Below are 16,276 nucleotides of genomic sequence, written 5' to 3' on the forward strand. Positions count from 1 at the left end.
CACAGCGGTCTGTGTAAATTTAACAAGAATGTTAATTTAGCTAGAAAATTTAGATCTTTTCATCCCCAGCGGTTTGCTTAACTAAAAGTTTTAACTGATTATTTCTCAATAATAATTACCGGCTTTTTAAATTTAACAATTCACAAAAACATCCAGGGCTTTTTTTACATACACTGCTAATTTTACCCAATCTGCTGTGGATGCTCTAAGAAGTTATAGTGTGTCAAGCTGAATTTTAATTTGTGCCAAAAACGAAAAAAAAAAAAAAAAAATTGTGCCAAGTGATTTGAAAAAGAGTGTATCTGTAAACCAAAGCAACAAACCCATTTGTGGGGTGACTGCCAAGCCAATTTTTCTTTGCTTCTTCTTCTTCTTCCTATGATAATAATAATAATAAGCTTATTGGTGTAGATGATACGGGTATGTATCTAATCGTCATTGATGGTTTTATTTTTGTGCGCCAAATAGGTTGATTTATTTATCTTATGTAATATTTATAAAGAAAATTATCAGCAGTTATCCAAGATTCACACACACACACACACTATGTACACTATGTACATACTTGTATGAAAATAAATAAATAATTATATATATATAAAGAAAAAGAAAATATAACATCTCGGATTAATATGTTGTCATGGTTAGTTGCCATGGATATTGATTAAATATATATATATATATATATATACATGTGCGTTTGGGTGTATAATATGCTATTTTGGTTAAAATTGGATGACGTCTGATATCCATAATCTGCTCATCAGGGTTTTGTATTCGTGCATCTTTACACAATATATATATTTATTATTGTATTATATTATATTTCCATTGTAATCCCACATGGCAATTAACTATATTCGTAGGTGGTCAATGCGGCAATATTTTTTTTTTGTTTTTTTTTATTATTATTTTGCATTCGTACTAGACAATAAATGATGAGTATCACAGACTAGTTCACATGATATTTAGAATATAATAGAAAAAAGGAAGATGACCAAGTTTGGTAGTAAAGATGAATAGAGTCTTGAAGTACTGTAGAGTTTACTAGAATACACAAACAGAGTCTGAAAATAAAGATTAATCTATTGTATTGTATTGTATTGAACAGGCGACTTGTAAGTTGTATTTCCCAGAAATTTGGGTGATCTTATTGTTCTATTGAATTTACTGGTTTAAATACTTTTTTTTTTCAAAAAAAAAAAAAGACATGATGTGGTACAGATTTGTAATTCTAATATTTTTAATATTTTCTAATAGTGTTTTTAAAAATACTAATAATAATAATAATAATCTCTTATTACAATTCAGTTTTTTACTTTAAAGTAAGAGAGAAAAAAGAAGAAATGTACTGTACTGTATTGTACACTTTCCCACACCCACATACTTGTAGATATAACAAGTGTATATAGATTTATATGTATAATAATAATAAAAAAAAACAACAACAAAATAATGAGAGAGGGGAAGGTGTAGATAGTAGTAGTAATAATAATAGTAATAATGATAATGATAATGATAATGATATAAAGAAGTAGAAAATGCTATGTACGTTCGTGTTGGTGGCCCAGTATATATATATATATATATATATATATGTATATGTATGTGGGCGACCTGTTATGTATAGATATGTATAATAAAGATAAAGTTATGTATATAGATTGATAAAGGTAAAATAGATGCTATAGAAAAAAAATGATTTTTAAAGAAAATTTGCTTTGATATGAAATGCATGGTGTGTTTTTGTTTTTTGGTTTTGGTTTTGGTTTTGGTTTTTGGCACGCGTCGTAGTAGAAAAAAAATGGTAGTAATGGTAATAATGAAAAGAAGTAAAAATAATAAAGGGGAAAAGGTGGCATAAAGAAGTAGAAGAAGAATAAAAAAAAATTGGAATAAAAGGAGTGCGGTACGGATATTTCTTCATTTCGTTTGGTTTGTCGCTTTTTTTTTGATTTTTTTTTCGTTGGACGGGCAAGGCTTGTGGACAGGATTTATGTGTTCGTATATGAAAAGGAAGAAGTAAAATAAAGGGTCCATGTTTAAATGTCGAAAGTAAAGAATGAATAAAAATAATTTCTTTCTTCATAGTAAATAAAAATTAATAGAAAGGAAAGGGCTGGGGGTCGTTGAGTGATTGATTGTTTGATTTAGTATCGGACGCGGCACTGTTTTCGTTTGGTTTCACGGACACTTGATACGGCATAGCCAGATAGATTGTCGTCTGGGTAGTCGCGCTTGGTGCCCATTGGGGGAGTATAGACAGCAAAGGAGCGGATGTGATGATTGTTGAGGTTAAGGTTAAGATTGAGGTGGTGATGATTATAATCGTAATCGTGGGGTGGGTGTGCGATGCGAATGGGTGAGATCTGAAGAGGAGTGTGGGCAGGTGATGAATTTGAAGACGAAGGGAGTGAAAGGACTGGAGGATGAGGCTGTGTTGAAGGTGAGGAATTGGATCCGATTGAGTGAGGTGAACAAGACAGAGGTGACGAGAGAGTTGAAAGAACCGTCCAGCGTTTGCTTATAATATTACTATTACTATTCAAATTCTCGTCGTGAGTCTGAATGTCCATAATTCCTCTTTTTCTTGATGTGCGGGAATGACATTCACAAGAATCCGCAGTGGATTTTCTTGTATGATGTTGTGGCTGGGATGTGTATGGTTGGTTTGAATGAACTTGTTGTTGGAGAGGACTAGGTTGGCGAGGCGCAAAGGAGGTTGGAGACTGTGTGACTGACCAACCAGAACGTTGGGAAGCTGATGTGGTGATGATGGTATTGTTAGTATTATGTGTGGTTGTGTTTGTGGTGCTTGGCTTTTTCTGGACTGCAGAGTTGGTATCCGAAAAGGGTAGGCAAGACAGATCGTGCAAGGTAGTTGGCTGGTTTTGTGTTTTGGCGGCAACATGCATGTGCAACATATGGTGCCACTGCTCAAATGTCGGCTGGGCAATGTAAAGTCGATAGTCAATCAGTTCAAGAAAGATACGCTCGGCTGCATTAATCTCGGCTACCGGAAGTCCAGCAATCTTGGCCCAAGCCGAATTGCGGTATGTTTTGTCTTGGACAAATTTGGATGCCACAATCAGACTTGCAAGAAACATGCGACGGCCACATCGAATGTACGCGCTCTCACATCGGACAGAGTGGTTGCACGAACGCATGCAGCCTTCCTGACCATTCACTCTCTTCTGAAGACTCTCCATGATCGCCGGTCTGGACCGGAAAAGGTAAAAGAGTGAGGTCTGGAGGGTTGAATAGATGGCCCGGGATCGTTTGAGGACCTCCTGGATAAAGGTGCGCAGGGGGACGACGGCGGCAGTCTTGGTAGAGGGTGACGATGAATACCATATGGACTCTATAAGGAGCGCATTTGTATCTAATTATCCAAACCTTTTGGTCAGCCAATCAATCAAACCTTTTAATATCTTATTGGTGTACTTACCCACAAGTGCTTCTACATAAGCCATACGGCTGTTCACTGATGGTCGTTTGACAGTCACGCACCCATTCGACAAAGGGCGTTGAATAGCAACAGAAGAAGAAGGGTTGTTATTACTATTACTATTACTGCTGCTATTGGCATTGGTATTGGTATTGGTATTGGTATTGGTATTGGTGATGGTGGTGGTATTGGTGGTATTGGTGGTGATAATGGAAGGTGCGAGTGTATTCTGAGCAGATAGCATGTTGCGGAGGGCGTACATTTCTGGATCTGTGTTAAAGTGGGCGTTGTTTTGGATACCGAAGCTAAACTTGTCTACACTCGGCTGGAAGGTGGTCGAATGGCCATAATCCGGCAGATTGAGACTGTTGTTACTGTTGTTACTGTTGTTACTGCTGTTACTGGTTGGGACCGAGTAGCGAACACTTGAGAGTGTTTGGGTAACCGAAATTTGGTCGTTGCGTTTGTAGCGAGAGGGTAGAGGAAGAGAGATGGATGCATATGGACCGGCTGCCAATAAAGAAGTCATGAAGAATAGAGAAAGAGATTGAACAGTAATAAGAAGGGAAAGAGAGAAAGAAAAGAAGAAAAAGATAGAGAAAGAGGATTCTACAAATAAATCAAGAAAAAAGAAAAAAGAAAAAAAAAAGGGGGAGGCCTATATTTTCTGTGTGCGTATATATTTTTTTTTATTGGGATATTTAGTCTACTGAAAGACTAATAAGTAAAGGAGAAATGAGGGGTCCAGGAGGTGATTGAAGATAGGGAGAGAGAGAGAGAAAAAAAAAAGACTGGTATAATTAGATGTATATATATATATATATTGTATACAAACACCAAGTCAAGTAGATGGAACTTAATGAGGAAAAGTATATATAAAAAAGAAAGGGATCTCTGGCTGAGAACAATAGGAATAATACTTGATAGTAAATGTGCGGTGTGCAAAGGGAGCTTTTTTGGGGGAGGACACAAAGGCTACAAATCATAATAGCCATATGGCTTGTCGGAGCCGATTTTTCAAATGGAATCCCTGTTACCAATCAAACAACTTTTTACTATTTTCATTCATTCATTCATTCATATCATATATATATATATATATAAATAATATAGCAACCATTTTAATTTGTTCTTTGTTGTATCATGTTATATTCACACAAAAAATTAAAAAATATTATTATTTATTTTTTGGTTTCATTCATATCAATCTATTCTATTTTCTTCATATACTAAAGACCTCTATTTATTTGTTTATTTTAGAGAATTTACAAGACAAAATAGGCTTGGTGTTTGGTTAAAGAAGAGTAAAAGAGAAAAACAAGGGATACATATATATTCCATCTTATTTTACACAAAACTAAATACAGTAATCAATCAAAAGCAATCGCCGACAACAGCGAAACCAAAGTGGGAGTTGGAGTGAGATAAAAGAGAGGGGAAAAAAATTGAGGGTTATAAAGATAGTGAGAAAAAGAGACAGGCAGGCAGGCAGGCAGGCAGGCAGGCAGAGTGGGGGGGCAAAGTAGAACAAAAAAAAGTTTTACAGTGCTAAAGGGTTTCACGGATTTTAAACTGAGTGATGGAGGTGTGTGAGCCTAGAAGCACCATATGAGGTATCGCCACTTGTGCTCATTATTACAACTCCATTTTATCTCGTGCTTTAATTCTGGTGTAGGTTGTGTGGCAAAGACCCAACCTGGATGAAAAAGGCATCTGCATGGCTGACCTCGAGTTAAACCCACAAAGACTCTCTCCCACTAAAAAGGTAATTCGACAGCTTCTATTACCATGGCTACCGGCTCACATGGCTCCCCCTTCTTTATTTTATATATATATATATATACATCATTAGCTGAAAAGAGATTATTAACTTGACTTCTTCAATACGCCAAAAGTTTTTTTTTTTTCAGGGGCACTTCTTTGTCCATATATTTTTTACGTCACTTTGTTTTCAGTCAACACACTGTTTTATTCGCCTTTTACGGCTCGCCCCGTGTGCGAATAAGAAAGCAAGGTAAAGTAAAGAAAAAAAGAAAAAAAAAAATGTATATATAAAATAATTATACTAAAATAATACGCTGATTGAAAAAAAATCGATCGTCCGCTTAATAAGGTCGATCACGTCTCTCATGTCTGTCCTTTCTGTATGAATCATCGCGCCCACCACCCGCATGACGACCATAATCATCGCGTCGGTCTCCTCCTCTTCCTCCTCCACCACCACCACCTGAACGGCCACCGTCATCGTTTCGGTCTCTTCCACGGTATCCACCACCGCCACCTCCACCTCGGTTGCTCGAGCCACCCATCGAATCTGCTGGACGGCGTGCGTGACATTTAAAGCACTCGTTACGGCGGGCAAAATTGTTGGCACTGCATCTAAAATACACGACAAGAGATAATAATAGCAACGTATTACGCGCCTGTGTATCATTCCAAGTAACAAGAAATAACAATAATCATAGTAGTAGTAGTAATAGTAATGATAGCTTACCCTTCACAAGTCCAGTCACCTTCCTTGGGTGGTGGTGCATTACCTCCTCCGCCACCGTAACCACCACGGCCACCACCTCCACCACCGTAACCACCACCACCACCGCGGCCACTGTCTCCACCACGGAAACCACCTCCGCCACTGTTTCCGCCACGGCCGCCGCCACCACCACCACCAAAGCGACCTCCGACAGCTATATAAAATAGTTGGTCATCAAATAAAATAAAGATGATTTTTTTTTAAAAAAAATTATTCAGAATCACTTACGAGGACCATTGGTCTTTCTTTCTGCCTTGGAAACTTGAATGATATTACCCATGAATTCCTTGCCTTTAAAAGGAGAAAGAAATAATCATTCCATAATTTAATCATCAAGACATTCATATATATATATATATATGTGTGTGTGTGTTTTTAATGTCTTTCTTTGTTTCTTACCTCCAAACCAGTCAATGGCAGCATCGGCAGATGGTGGATCATCGTAGGTCAATGTGGCTATGGAACACAAACCATAAAAACCAATTGATACCCTGACAACCTAGAAAACTATATAGCCTTGCACTTTACCATCACCCTTGGGAAGGTTCGTCGTCTTGTCAAAATAAATCCAGACTGAAAGACAGATTAAGTTAAGATTCCAGCGTCCTCTTTCAGGTTGTCGCTGGCCCACGAGACATACTCTTTGGCTTCCGGGTCTTTCGGTCAATCTTAAGTACTCCAATAGATCCAAAATGGGCTGCGAGTTTCTCTTCGTCTACATCCTGGGGGAGGTTGCTGATATAAATCGTGTCGGCTTGCTTCTGGATACCGTCTAATCAAATCCTATCAATACAAAAAAGAAGGGACATACATGCACATCTACATATCCCTCTCTCTTTCTCTCTTTCTTTTTCTCTATTATTGCCAAAGCTACCAAAAAGCTAACAAGCAACAAGAAAAGAAAGAAAGAAAGAAAAAATAGCCCACTCGACCACTTTTCTCTTTCTCTCTCTTTTATTATTATTATTATTATATACATATGCTTACCCGAAGATTCATCGACAGGAGGAGGTCTGCTTTGACGTGATCTATCAGAACGGTCATACCTTCCATAGTTGGACATTCCTGACTCCTGTCGATCACCATAGCTGTCGTGCGAAGGTGCTGTGTTCTTATAGTCAGTTCCATACGCGCTATACTCGCCACCTGTATTGCTGCTGCCTTGGTACTGAGCATACGATTGAGGGTCGTAAGAGTAGTAGGCTGAATTATCAGCTACATTCCCAGAATACCAGTTCGCTGATGACGACTGGTCCCCCCCTGTAGCTTCAGTAGTTTGCTGAGGTCGTGATTGATGAGCTGAAGAGCCATGGCTTTCATCTGAAGAAATTGAGACATTAAATCAAATAAATAAATAACTTGATTTTTTTTTAAAAAAAAAAAGAGAGAGAGTATTTTACATTGATGATGGTCATCACCACCATAGGTGCCTTTGGATCCTGACATACTAAAAGTAACTGATGCTTATATCTTATTTCAGAAAAAGAAACAAGAAAAAAAACAAGGAAAAAAAAAAAGGCTCGCCAAAACTGTAGGACTGAAAGTCACTACAACAAAATCACAATCACAATCTAGGCGGCATGCTATTACGTCATACAAGTTTATTTTTATTTATTTATTTATTTATTTTCTACCAAGGACACTTTTAGTTGGACCGGACTCAGCTCCCAACCCTTTGTGGTCCATACATACCCAGCCTCCATCTATGTCAGCAAGCAATTTTTTTTTTTTTTAATTTTTTCGTTTACGTGGCCTATACTTAGCCACACTTTTTTTTATTTATTTATTATTTATATTATATTTATATATTTAAATAAATTTTGTACCAAAAAAAAAAAAGAAAAGAAAAATTCGTAATTAAATTTTTGATAAATTGACTGTTAGATTAAATACAGAAAAATATATGTATATAGAGGATTTTAAAGATGCTGATTCCAATAAATAATATAAAATATGTATTTTCTTTAAAATAATAATCTATACAATTTTCCCCCTTCTTTCTTTTCTTTACCCTTTATTTAAAAAGCCCTATCCAATCAAATAAAAATTAAAATATGTACGAGAACAAAAGCAAAATATAGACAATTGGAGAAACGACTCGGGATTGATCAAATCTGCTATACAATGTATTTCTTTTATGAAGAGAAAAGAAAAGCTTCAAGGTAGTGTATGTAATGTTATTAGATTTGCTTTGAATTTTGAAACCTTTAGATTCAAGGCTATCTTACTATTAGTATTACTGTGTTGATTTATCAAAAAAAAAAAAAAAAAAAAACAACAACAACAACAACAACCAACAAATGCAAACAATCATTCGACTCCCTACATTTTAATATCAATCCATACATCTTGCAAAAAAGAAAAATGGGAAACCTTTGGGCTGTCAAAAGAAGAAATATTGAGATGATTTGTTTAAAATCAAAAAGGTGAAAGCTTGAATGGACAAATGTACAATCCTAGAGTGTTGAATACTATATGCTTGATTTACACTAAAGAAACTCGGGTGACAGCCGAATAAGAAGCATGTAAATTTTAGGTGGTGTTGTGGGATTTGTGGCTGTGGTTATGGCTGTGACCATGGTAATAGTCATGAACATAGCTCCCAACCCGGTCGAATAGAAGAAGAAAGATATATATATATATAGAGGAGCACTGGATACACGCACACGCACACGCACACGCGCACGCACACGCGCACGCACACGCGCATACTCGCTCACATATAGATATAGATCGTTGAATTTTAGTGGTTCGACAGATTGCAATAAAGATTTTTTTGTTAAGACAGACTGTCAATCCAGGCGATCTCCTTGTGCTTATGGTTTTTTTTCTAAAAAAAAATTGCAACAAGGAACTTTATTAGAACCAGTGGAAGAAAGAGTTCAATTAAAACAGAAACTCAGGTAGACCTCCCCCGCCGCCGCCGCCGCCGCCGCCGCCGTCAATGCCAGATGAACTGATTAAAAAAAAATGAGAACTTTGATACTTTATATGATTGGGTACAGCTCTCCAAGACTTTCTGGGTTGGTTGGCTGGTTTATTCTAATAATAAAACAAAGCTATGTGTCTTGTCAGGATAGACACGCCTAATACTTTCCAGGTCCTTCCTCCGTGTCAAACTAAAGGCTTTATGAATCGACTGGTTATCTTTGGTTAGACTACATGTATATTTATAAGAATACACTAAGCTTTTTGTTTGGTTCCACAGCAATGGATATTTGACAGTAATCAATATTTATAACCCTTTGTTTTAAATAAATAAAAGTGACAATTCTTGGCATTGGTCTTCAAGATATAAAGCGTGATACGACTATAACTATAAATCACATATACATATATAAAAACATAGTATTTTCTATAGATATCAATAATATTTACAAAAAGAAGAAGTCGTTGTCTCCTTTTTCTTTAAAGCCGCATGGGCAGGTATTCAACTTGATTTATTGACATTTGTATCAGTATTTTGTATACTGTTATTTTATTTTATTTTTCTTAGCTGTATTTCTAAGATGGCTGTAATTTTATATATATGTTAGAGAACATTATCCCTGGTAACTTTTATTCTTATCCTGCAGGATATATGTATATCTATATATGCTTTACAGTCGTAACATACTCTTTGTTCCAAATAGAATAGAATAAAATTAATAATAATAATAATAATAAAGAAGAAGAAGAGGTATGGTACAGCTTGGTATTACTTTATATTGAAACACGCTCTTTTTTTTTTCATTTAATAAAAATATAGCATTTTGAGCCTTCTCCAAAAGTTGACTCATTTTGGGACTTTAGAAATACATGTATTTGTTTTATCGTTTTTGTGTAGTTCAAAAATAAATAAAAGTCAATATCACAGATGTTACGGATATGAAACTTTGAATTTTGGGCTTTATCCCAATCTATTGAACCACAGTGGAATTATGCCTTTATTTCTTTTGTTCTAACTGATCGTCTTATTGATTAGCCATAAGATTCCAGCGTGCATGCAATACTTGAATATCCTTTGTATAAAATAAATATTGTATATTAACATGCCACATTTCTTATATGACTATGATTATGAATACAAAACTAAGCATCTAACTAAACAAATTACATCACAGCTTGTAGTAGATTTCTCTCTCTCTCTCTCTTTGTCTAATATAAAAAAAAACTCCATTCAGAGTGTATAAATGATGTACATTCTGGGCTGTAATTAATGTGTAAAAGGTATTCTTACAAATCCAATCAAACAATGGCTTCATGGCTTGATAACTTTACATGTATTAGATAAATGATCTAATCAATTTGGTAGGCGTACATATATACATAGTGCTGAGTATTAACATGGGTAATACACACACATACAAGTGGGGCTTTGTTAGTTATTTCCTTGTAAGAATAAAGATCAACAACAACAAAAAAGTGATCTTTTGTGCAAAGGTTTGCAACCCAATACTTTTTTTTTAAAAAAAAAAGAGCTTGTAATTGTTATGTCTAGACCGCTTATATATATATATATATATATATCTAGTCTTCTTTACAATATAATATAACAGTAGCTTCCAACAAACAGTTACACATCTTCCAGGTGCTCGGTGACCATGTACGATTCTGGCTAATAAAAAAGAAAAGAAAAAGAGATGGGTTTATGGTTATAATGCCATCAAAGGCTGAACTAGATTCAGAGGTCTGGGCGTAAATGTCTCGACAAATCTTGAGTGGTCTTTGCAAACACAAACACAAACTAAACAGTTTGTGATAAAAAGGCGTCTATTGCTTGAACACGTGTAGGTTTAGGTTATGTCGCATATCTCCTGCAATAGAGTAATGTATACATTGTGTATATATCTATCTATCTAGTAATCATAACTAAAGAAGTTTGTTTCACAGGCTTAGGTATCGAATTTTTTTTTTGGGATTCATTTTACAATTTCACACATGTACATTAAAATAAACCATTGTTTATTTATTTATTTATGTGTTTGTTTGACAGTAAGATATATATATATATATATATAGGCATAAATATAAATATGCTATATCTTATAGCCTAGTCTTAAAGATGGTAAATCTAGAGTAGGTTTGGGGGCGTGTGTTTGTATATGTGTTACTTGGTTTATAGATAATTAAATATACCATTTCCCTTTAGTATTAGTGATGTACAATTACATTAATTACCAAGTTTTATATTAACAATTTCCATTAAGATGCCCTTTTTTTTTCTTTCTGTTTTACCATGAAATATTATTATATATCTTGGGTTAATAGTTTTTTTTTACATCGATCGTATACAGTATTTCTGTGTATATATTTTTGTGTAATGATAATAATCATAAAAAGGAAAGGAAAAGGAGGAGGAGGGGGGGATTCGGAGGTGTGATCCAAAGACTATTTGTCCATGTATTCCAGAATTTTGATTTGTATTTGTATTTGTAATAAGTTCATTATATATAATTTTAGATATATTGGAGTCCAAAATGCCTTTTGACTTTGGGTACATTTGTATCAGTTTTATTTTTGGAACAGACACGTTGCTAAGTACCCAAGAGCTTGATGTGGGTTTGTATATAGTCTTGAATTGAATGTAACACAGGTACAAGCCATGTATCCAAATTCCTTTAAAAACAAAAATTCAACTCAAACTTTTATGAACAATTATTTTATATGTATGTGTGTTTCTTATTAATCCTCGTTTTCATTAGGTAAGAAACCTTCCCAAGCCAATCTTCTTAAAATAAATAATAATAATAATAATAATTGAAGAATTTGAGTATCTTCCATTGGTCACCCGTATGTCCATTTTCTTTTTTGCAGAATTCCTAGTGTAATATTGAAATACAAGTCACATATCATGTCTCTTGTTGTGCTGGTTAACTTTTTGCCTGTCTTTCCACAGTCCATTTCACGTGATGTTTAAAGAAAAGAGGCTGTAACGCAATAGTAATGCTCAAACATTGTTCTCTGTCATGGTTTGGCCATTAATCCTAGATGCAGATCTTGAGTCCTTGACCAATGAAATTCAGCAATTACCAACGAACAGTAGCAGTGAATTATTTAATGACGCTCAAATTTCCGTTTACCTTTCTATCAAAAAACTAAAGATATACTTGCCAAACGACGGCAAGAAATTGATAACGGTAGATAATAATAGCGCGTCTTATCTATCATTGAACGAGGCCAAGAAAGAAAAATAAATAAAAATAAATAAATTCGATTACATAGTGGGCATACACGGTCCTTAGTAAAAGAATTCCAAAAAATGGTAATATGCATATACAATATACAATATATAAATGTGTGTGTGTATATGTACATAAAAGAGAAAGAAAGAAAGAAAAAAGAATAAAGACAAATGAATGAATCGGCTCTCTCTATTATAAATATCGTGTAATTGACACAAAATGTCCGGGAATAGATGCGAAAAGCAATACAGCAAAGAATATTACACACATTATGAGAGATAAAATCAACAGGGCTATGGTTGAGCTTATATCTGAATCTGTTGCCTTTCTTGAAGCTACAAGAGAAAGGTAAGCCTAATTTGTGTGTGTGTGTGTGTGTATATGCACAAATGATGCTTGCAAATAAATCTCAATTTTTTTGCTGCTTAGAGCTCTTGATACTCTCTTTAATGTAAGTATAGTATCAAGAAATCAAATCAATCTTAATTAGACCAATAAAATTTCTATAGTTGGTCACCACTTCAGTTGAATCGACCAACACAATGAGTTGGTTGATCTGTTTTACTATAAACGGTCGTCCTTCTTTACTCATACCACGTCTCCATCAATATTTGATACGTGGATTAAAAGTTCATCAAAATCCATTTATGGACTCTGGCTTGTACGATTTTCTTTTTTAAACATATGAACTATGTGTTCTAAACTATGGCTATAACTGACCATTTGTACTATTCTTTCTTTCTTTCTTTTTCAGGGAACATTGTACAGATGAACAGAAAAAATTGGCTATTTTAGGTAGCAAAGTCTTTGCCTATCTACTTGAACAGCAAAACACTATAGCTCGAAAATCTGTAATCAATTTATTCGAAGAGTATTTTGCTCAAATGCACACAAGACAAAATCATAGCATGGAATTAGACACAACGTCTTCTGGTAAATAGCCAAAAATAAAAATAAAGAGAGAGAGAGTGTGTGTGTGGGTGCTTAAAAGAAACCCAATTATGTACTAAATGACAACGTCTGTTAATTCGATACGCTGCTTTTGGGTATTGTATATTATATTGTCCTAGTAGACGATGATCTTCAAAGATATTATTTAGGGTATATTTTTGCTCTACCCAATATTTCCCCAGAATTGACACAAGGTGTGCTACAATGTGTTCAATTGATCTACACCGGATTTTATCTTAAACACATCCCTTTTAGCTTGTTGGACCGAAATATTCAAGAGATTAGTCGAGAATGATTCTGCTGGGACTATGTTTATGTATGAACGTGATTCAGAGTACTCTCGAATATATACACCAGCAGGGTATGTCTTGATGATCTAATACATATATTATTTTGTACCTTGAACTGACTTTTCATTTTTATTTTTATAAAAAAAAATCAATAATCCTAATAATCCAAGCAGAGAAATAAGTATCGTTAGTGTGTTTCCTCAGTGGCTATCAAATGTTGCGTTTAGCAAGGATAGCCTTATTATGAAACACGCCCTGGATGTCGCCGTTATGTTGGACACAATGGCGTATGACCCCCGCCTCAATCTGGCCCATCTAATACCGGTAAACAATGAATATTGCTATCATTCTTTGGATTCTGAGATCAACAACTTATCAGTTTCTCCCTATAGGCTGGTGATAAATCGATTCTGGACTCCATGAGACCTTCTTTTGATCAATTAGATCTCCAACCCTCGTCTATAGATCTCGTAAATTGGACAATATCCATATTGGAGTCCAAGTCACACGTGCGTGGAACTGATAGTCTAAAGATCGCACTCTTTTTGATGCAATTGATTATATTCAAATGCGATACAGAAGAAAAGGCAGCCGAGATGCTTGTTAGCATAATTACCCAATTGGACAAACCTAATGCTAAAACAGAATCAAGTAGTGGTACCCGCTACTTGGTTTTGAACCTTGTAGCTTCTGCGGAGACAAAATGGCCTAATGTATTTCAGTAAGTAACATTTGTAATAATAATTACAGAATTTTCTCAGGTGCCTTATGTTTCCAATAATTAGTTTCTATTTTCTTATTTTACTTTTGGTCTATTGAGACTCGCTTATATTATGTCATACTGTATTTTTGTAATGTATACATGCATCCCACTATCTCAATTAATCAAGAATCAGAATGAAAATGCATATATATCAAAGAAGCTTAGTACCACAAAAGAAAACTAATTCAAAAACTCTACATTGCCTTGGTTTTCTTTAGGGTTGTTTTGGAAAAGATATTCTCTCATGCTATTGCTCTTCACATCGCAGATAGTGAAGGATCTGTCAGTGTCGAGAAGATCCTCGGAAATTTAGCTATGCTGTTTGAGGAAACAGGCGAAGCATATGGACCAGATGGGACAAGGCCAGGATTTAGCTCTTTTCAAATGTATATTGTTGATCATTGGCAACAAGTTTTACTCTTGTTTGTGAGCCATCCATCAATGGAATGCAGAGCTATGGGATACCGTGTGTTGGCCAATTCAAAACTGTGGGAGCATACCGGATCTAATATTCAGCCAATCCAGATATCAAAGATGTTGACAGAAGCGTGGTTTAGGCACATGAAGCATAGGTTTCTACGCATCACGCCTCAAGAACGTGAAGAAGAAGTGTCAGTCTTGGAAGAACTTGAGCGTCTGAGTAAGGAAACTCGCGTGGGTAACACCGCTTTGTTTTGTTCCCTTGTAACTAAACTGTTCTGTATTTTTTATTTTATTTTATTTTATTTTTTAGTTGTTGGATGCTGTCAGACCCTTGTTCTGGCAAAGTCTATCCTATGCCTTGCCCTGGACTGTATTATGCAAGGAGCTCTAGAAATCTTCCCTGCAGTAGATCCAAATGTCCTGCAGAGAGAAAAGACCAATCTATTGGACAAGGTCAGGGAAAATAAATCTGCAACGGAGATCAGGTCCCAGCCAGTAAACCGGCCGCCTCGGTTTATAACCACGACAGATCTGTTGAATGGAGAACTGTATGTATCAATCCTTGATTCTCCTTGTTCTGCTTAGGGAAAAAAAACCAAGGATCATTCCAAGAATCTTTCGGGTATCAACTAACTACTTTATATACATATATAGGGATTTCAGGGATAAGACTTATATAGACAACATTGAGCGTACAGCAAGCCTTTTTTACAGCTTCCGTGATTCCAAAGATACCACACGAGGTAAGGTTTAAAACGTGCCAATTTCACTACTCTCCTTGAAATTCACTTGGAATACAGAACACACGACCGCCGTAAGCCTTAGCATACTTTCTCATTTGACATCAAAGTGGCCTAGGCAAAAGGTTTCTTTGGAGGCTTATGATAATGTTTTACCAAAGAACATCCCATATGCAAGGCAAGCAATAAATTAGAGTCGAACAGGCTCTAACAGAACAGAATCTTAAACTGGAATTTACTGGACTCACACACACACACATATATATATATATAAAATATCTAGCGATATCACCACCGGAAATGCGTTTAAAGACCACCCTGCTTTATTCTTGATTATTGAACAATGCTCAGCTATAGCCGGCTCTCCTATTAACGATACCACGCGCAGTATATTGGTGTACTTCATTGCATTCTGGCACATGCCTGAAGTTGCCAAGGAGACAACGACCTTGAAATATGCCACACAGCTAGAAGAAACTTGTAGAATCATGATGCTATTGAAAGCGGTAATTGTTTTCATGCTGTTGTTTTCTTTTTTTCTTTTTTTTACGACTATACTATCCAACTCAAACCATCTATTTGGTCAATAGCATCTCCCTTTACCTCTCCAGCCTGCCTACAAGATTTTTGCATTTGTTTCTGCCCAGGACCTTGGTGATATTCTTTATCAAGCTATTTGGCCCTACATTAGATGGCATCCAAGTGCTTCAGATATGGATATCCCTGGATTGGGTCCTACTGCTGCCCCTTCTCAAGACACCCTTCGTACTGAATCAGAATTGACAAACCAGTGCATGAAAAAGTTGGCACTAGTTTACAACCGACGACTAAAGAAGCTAGAGTGTGCTCCCTTGTGGCATGCAGCCCTGCAACAAGTAGGACGTGACCTGTCTTTAGATGTCAATGAAACTACTGCGTGACTTGTTCTTTACTGAAGCTTGCGCTCTTTCAAAATAAATGTAAA

At 35.7% G+C, this 16,276-nt stretch overlaps 2 protein-coding genes across 2 annotated transcripts; one reads left to right on the plus strand and one right to left on the minus strand.

The window, feature by feature from the left end:
• Window positions 1-2,918: 2,918 nt before the first annotated feature.
• PHYBLDRAFT_103841 (cyclin) lies at window positions 2,919-3,110 on the minus strand (the record flags this gene model as incomplete). The annotated part of the gene is made up of 1 exon (XM_018427794.1): window positions 2,919-3,110. A coding segment is annotated over one exon (192 nt), but the record flags the coding sequence as incomplete, so codon positions are not given.
• Window positions 3,111-11,929: 8,819 nt separating this feature from the next.
• Window positions 11,930-16,232, plus strand: PHYBLDRAFT_166524 (hypothetical protein; the record flags this gene model as incomplete). The annotated part of the gene is made up of 14 exons (XM_018435428.1): window positions 11,930-12,100; window positions 12,186-12,225; window positions 12,379-12,493; window positions 12,575-12,596; window positions 12,655-12,806; window positions 12,900-13,078; window positions 13,352-13,457; window positions 13,557-13,710; window positions 13,779-14,107; window positions 14,368-14,807; window positions 14,883-15,120; window positions 15,227-15,315; window positions 15,625-15,818; window positions 15,903-16,232. The coding sequence occupies 14 exons, from the start codon at window positions 11,930-11,932 to the stop codon at window positions 16,230-16,232; spliced, it is 2,559 nt and encodes an 852-aa protein (XP_018293304.1).
• Between the last annotated feature and the right edge of the window lie 44 nt (window positions 16,233-16,276).

This window comes from Phycomyces blakesleeanus (genome assembly GCF_001638985.1).
Source record: "Phycomyces blakesleeanus NRRL 1555(-) unplaced genomic scaffold PHYBLscaffold_7, whole genome shotgun sequence".
In the NCBI taxonomy this organism is placed as follows: Eukaryota; Fungi; Mucoromycota; class Mucoromycetes; order Mucorales; family Phycomycetaceae; genus Phycomyces; species Phycomyces blakesleeanus.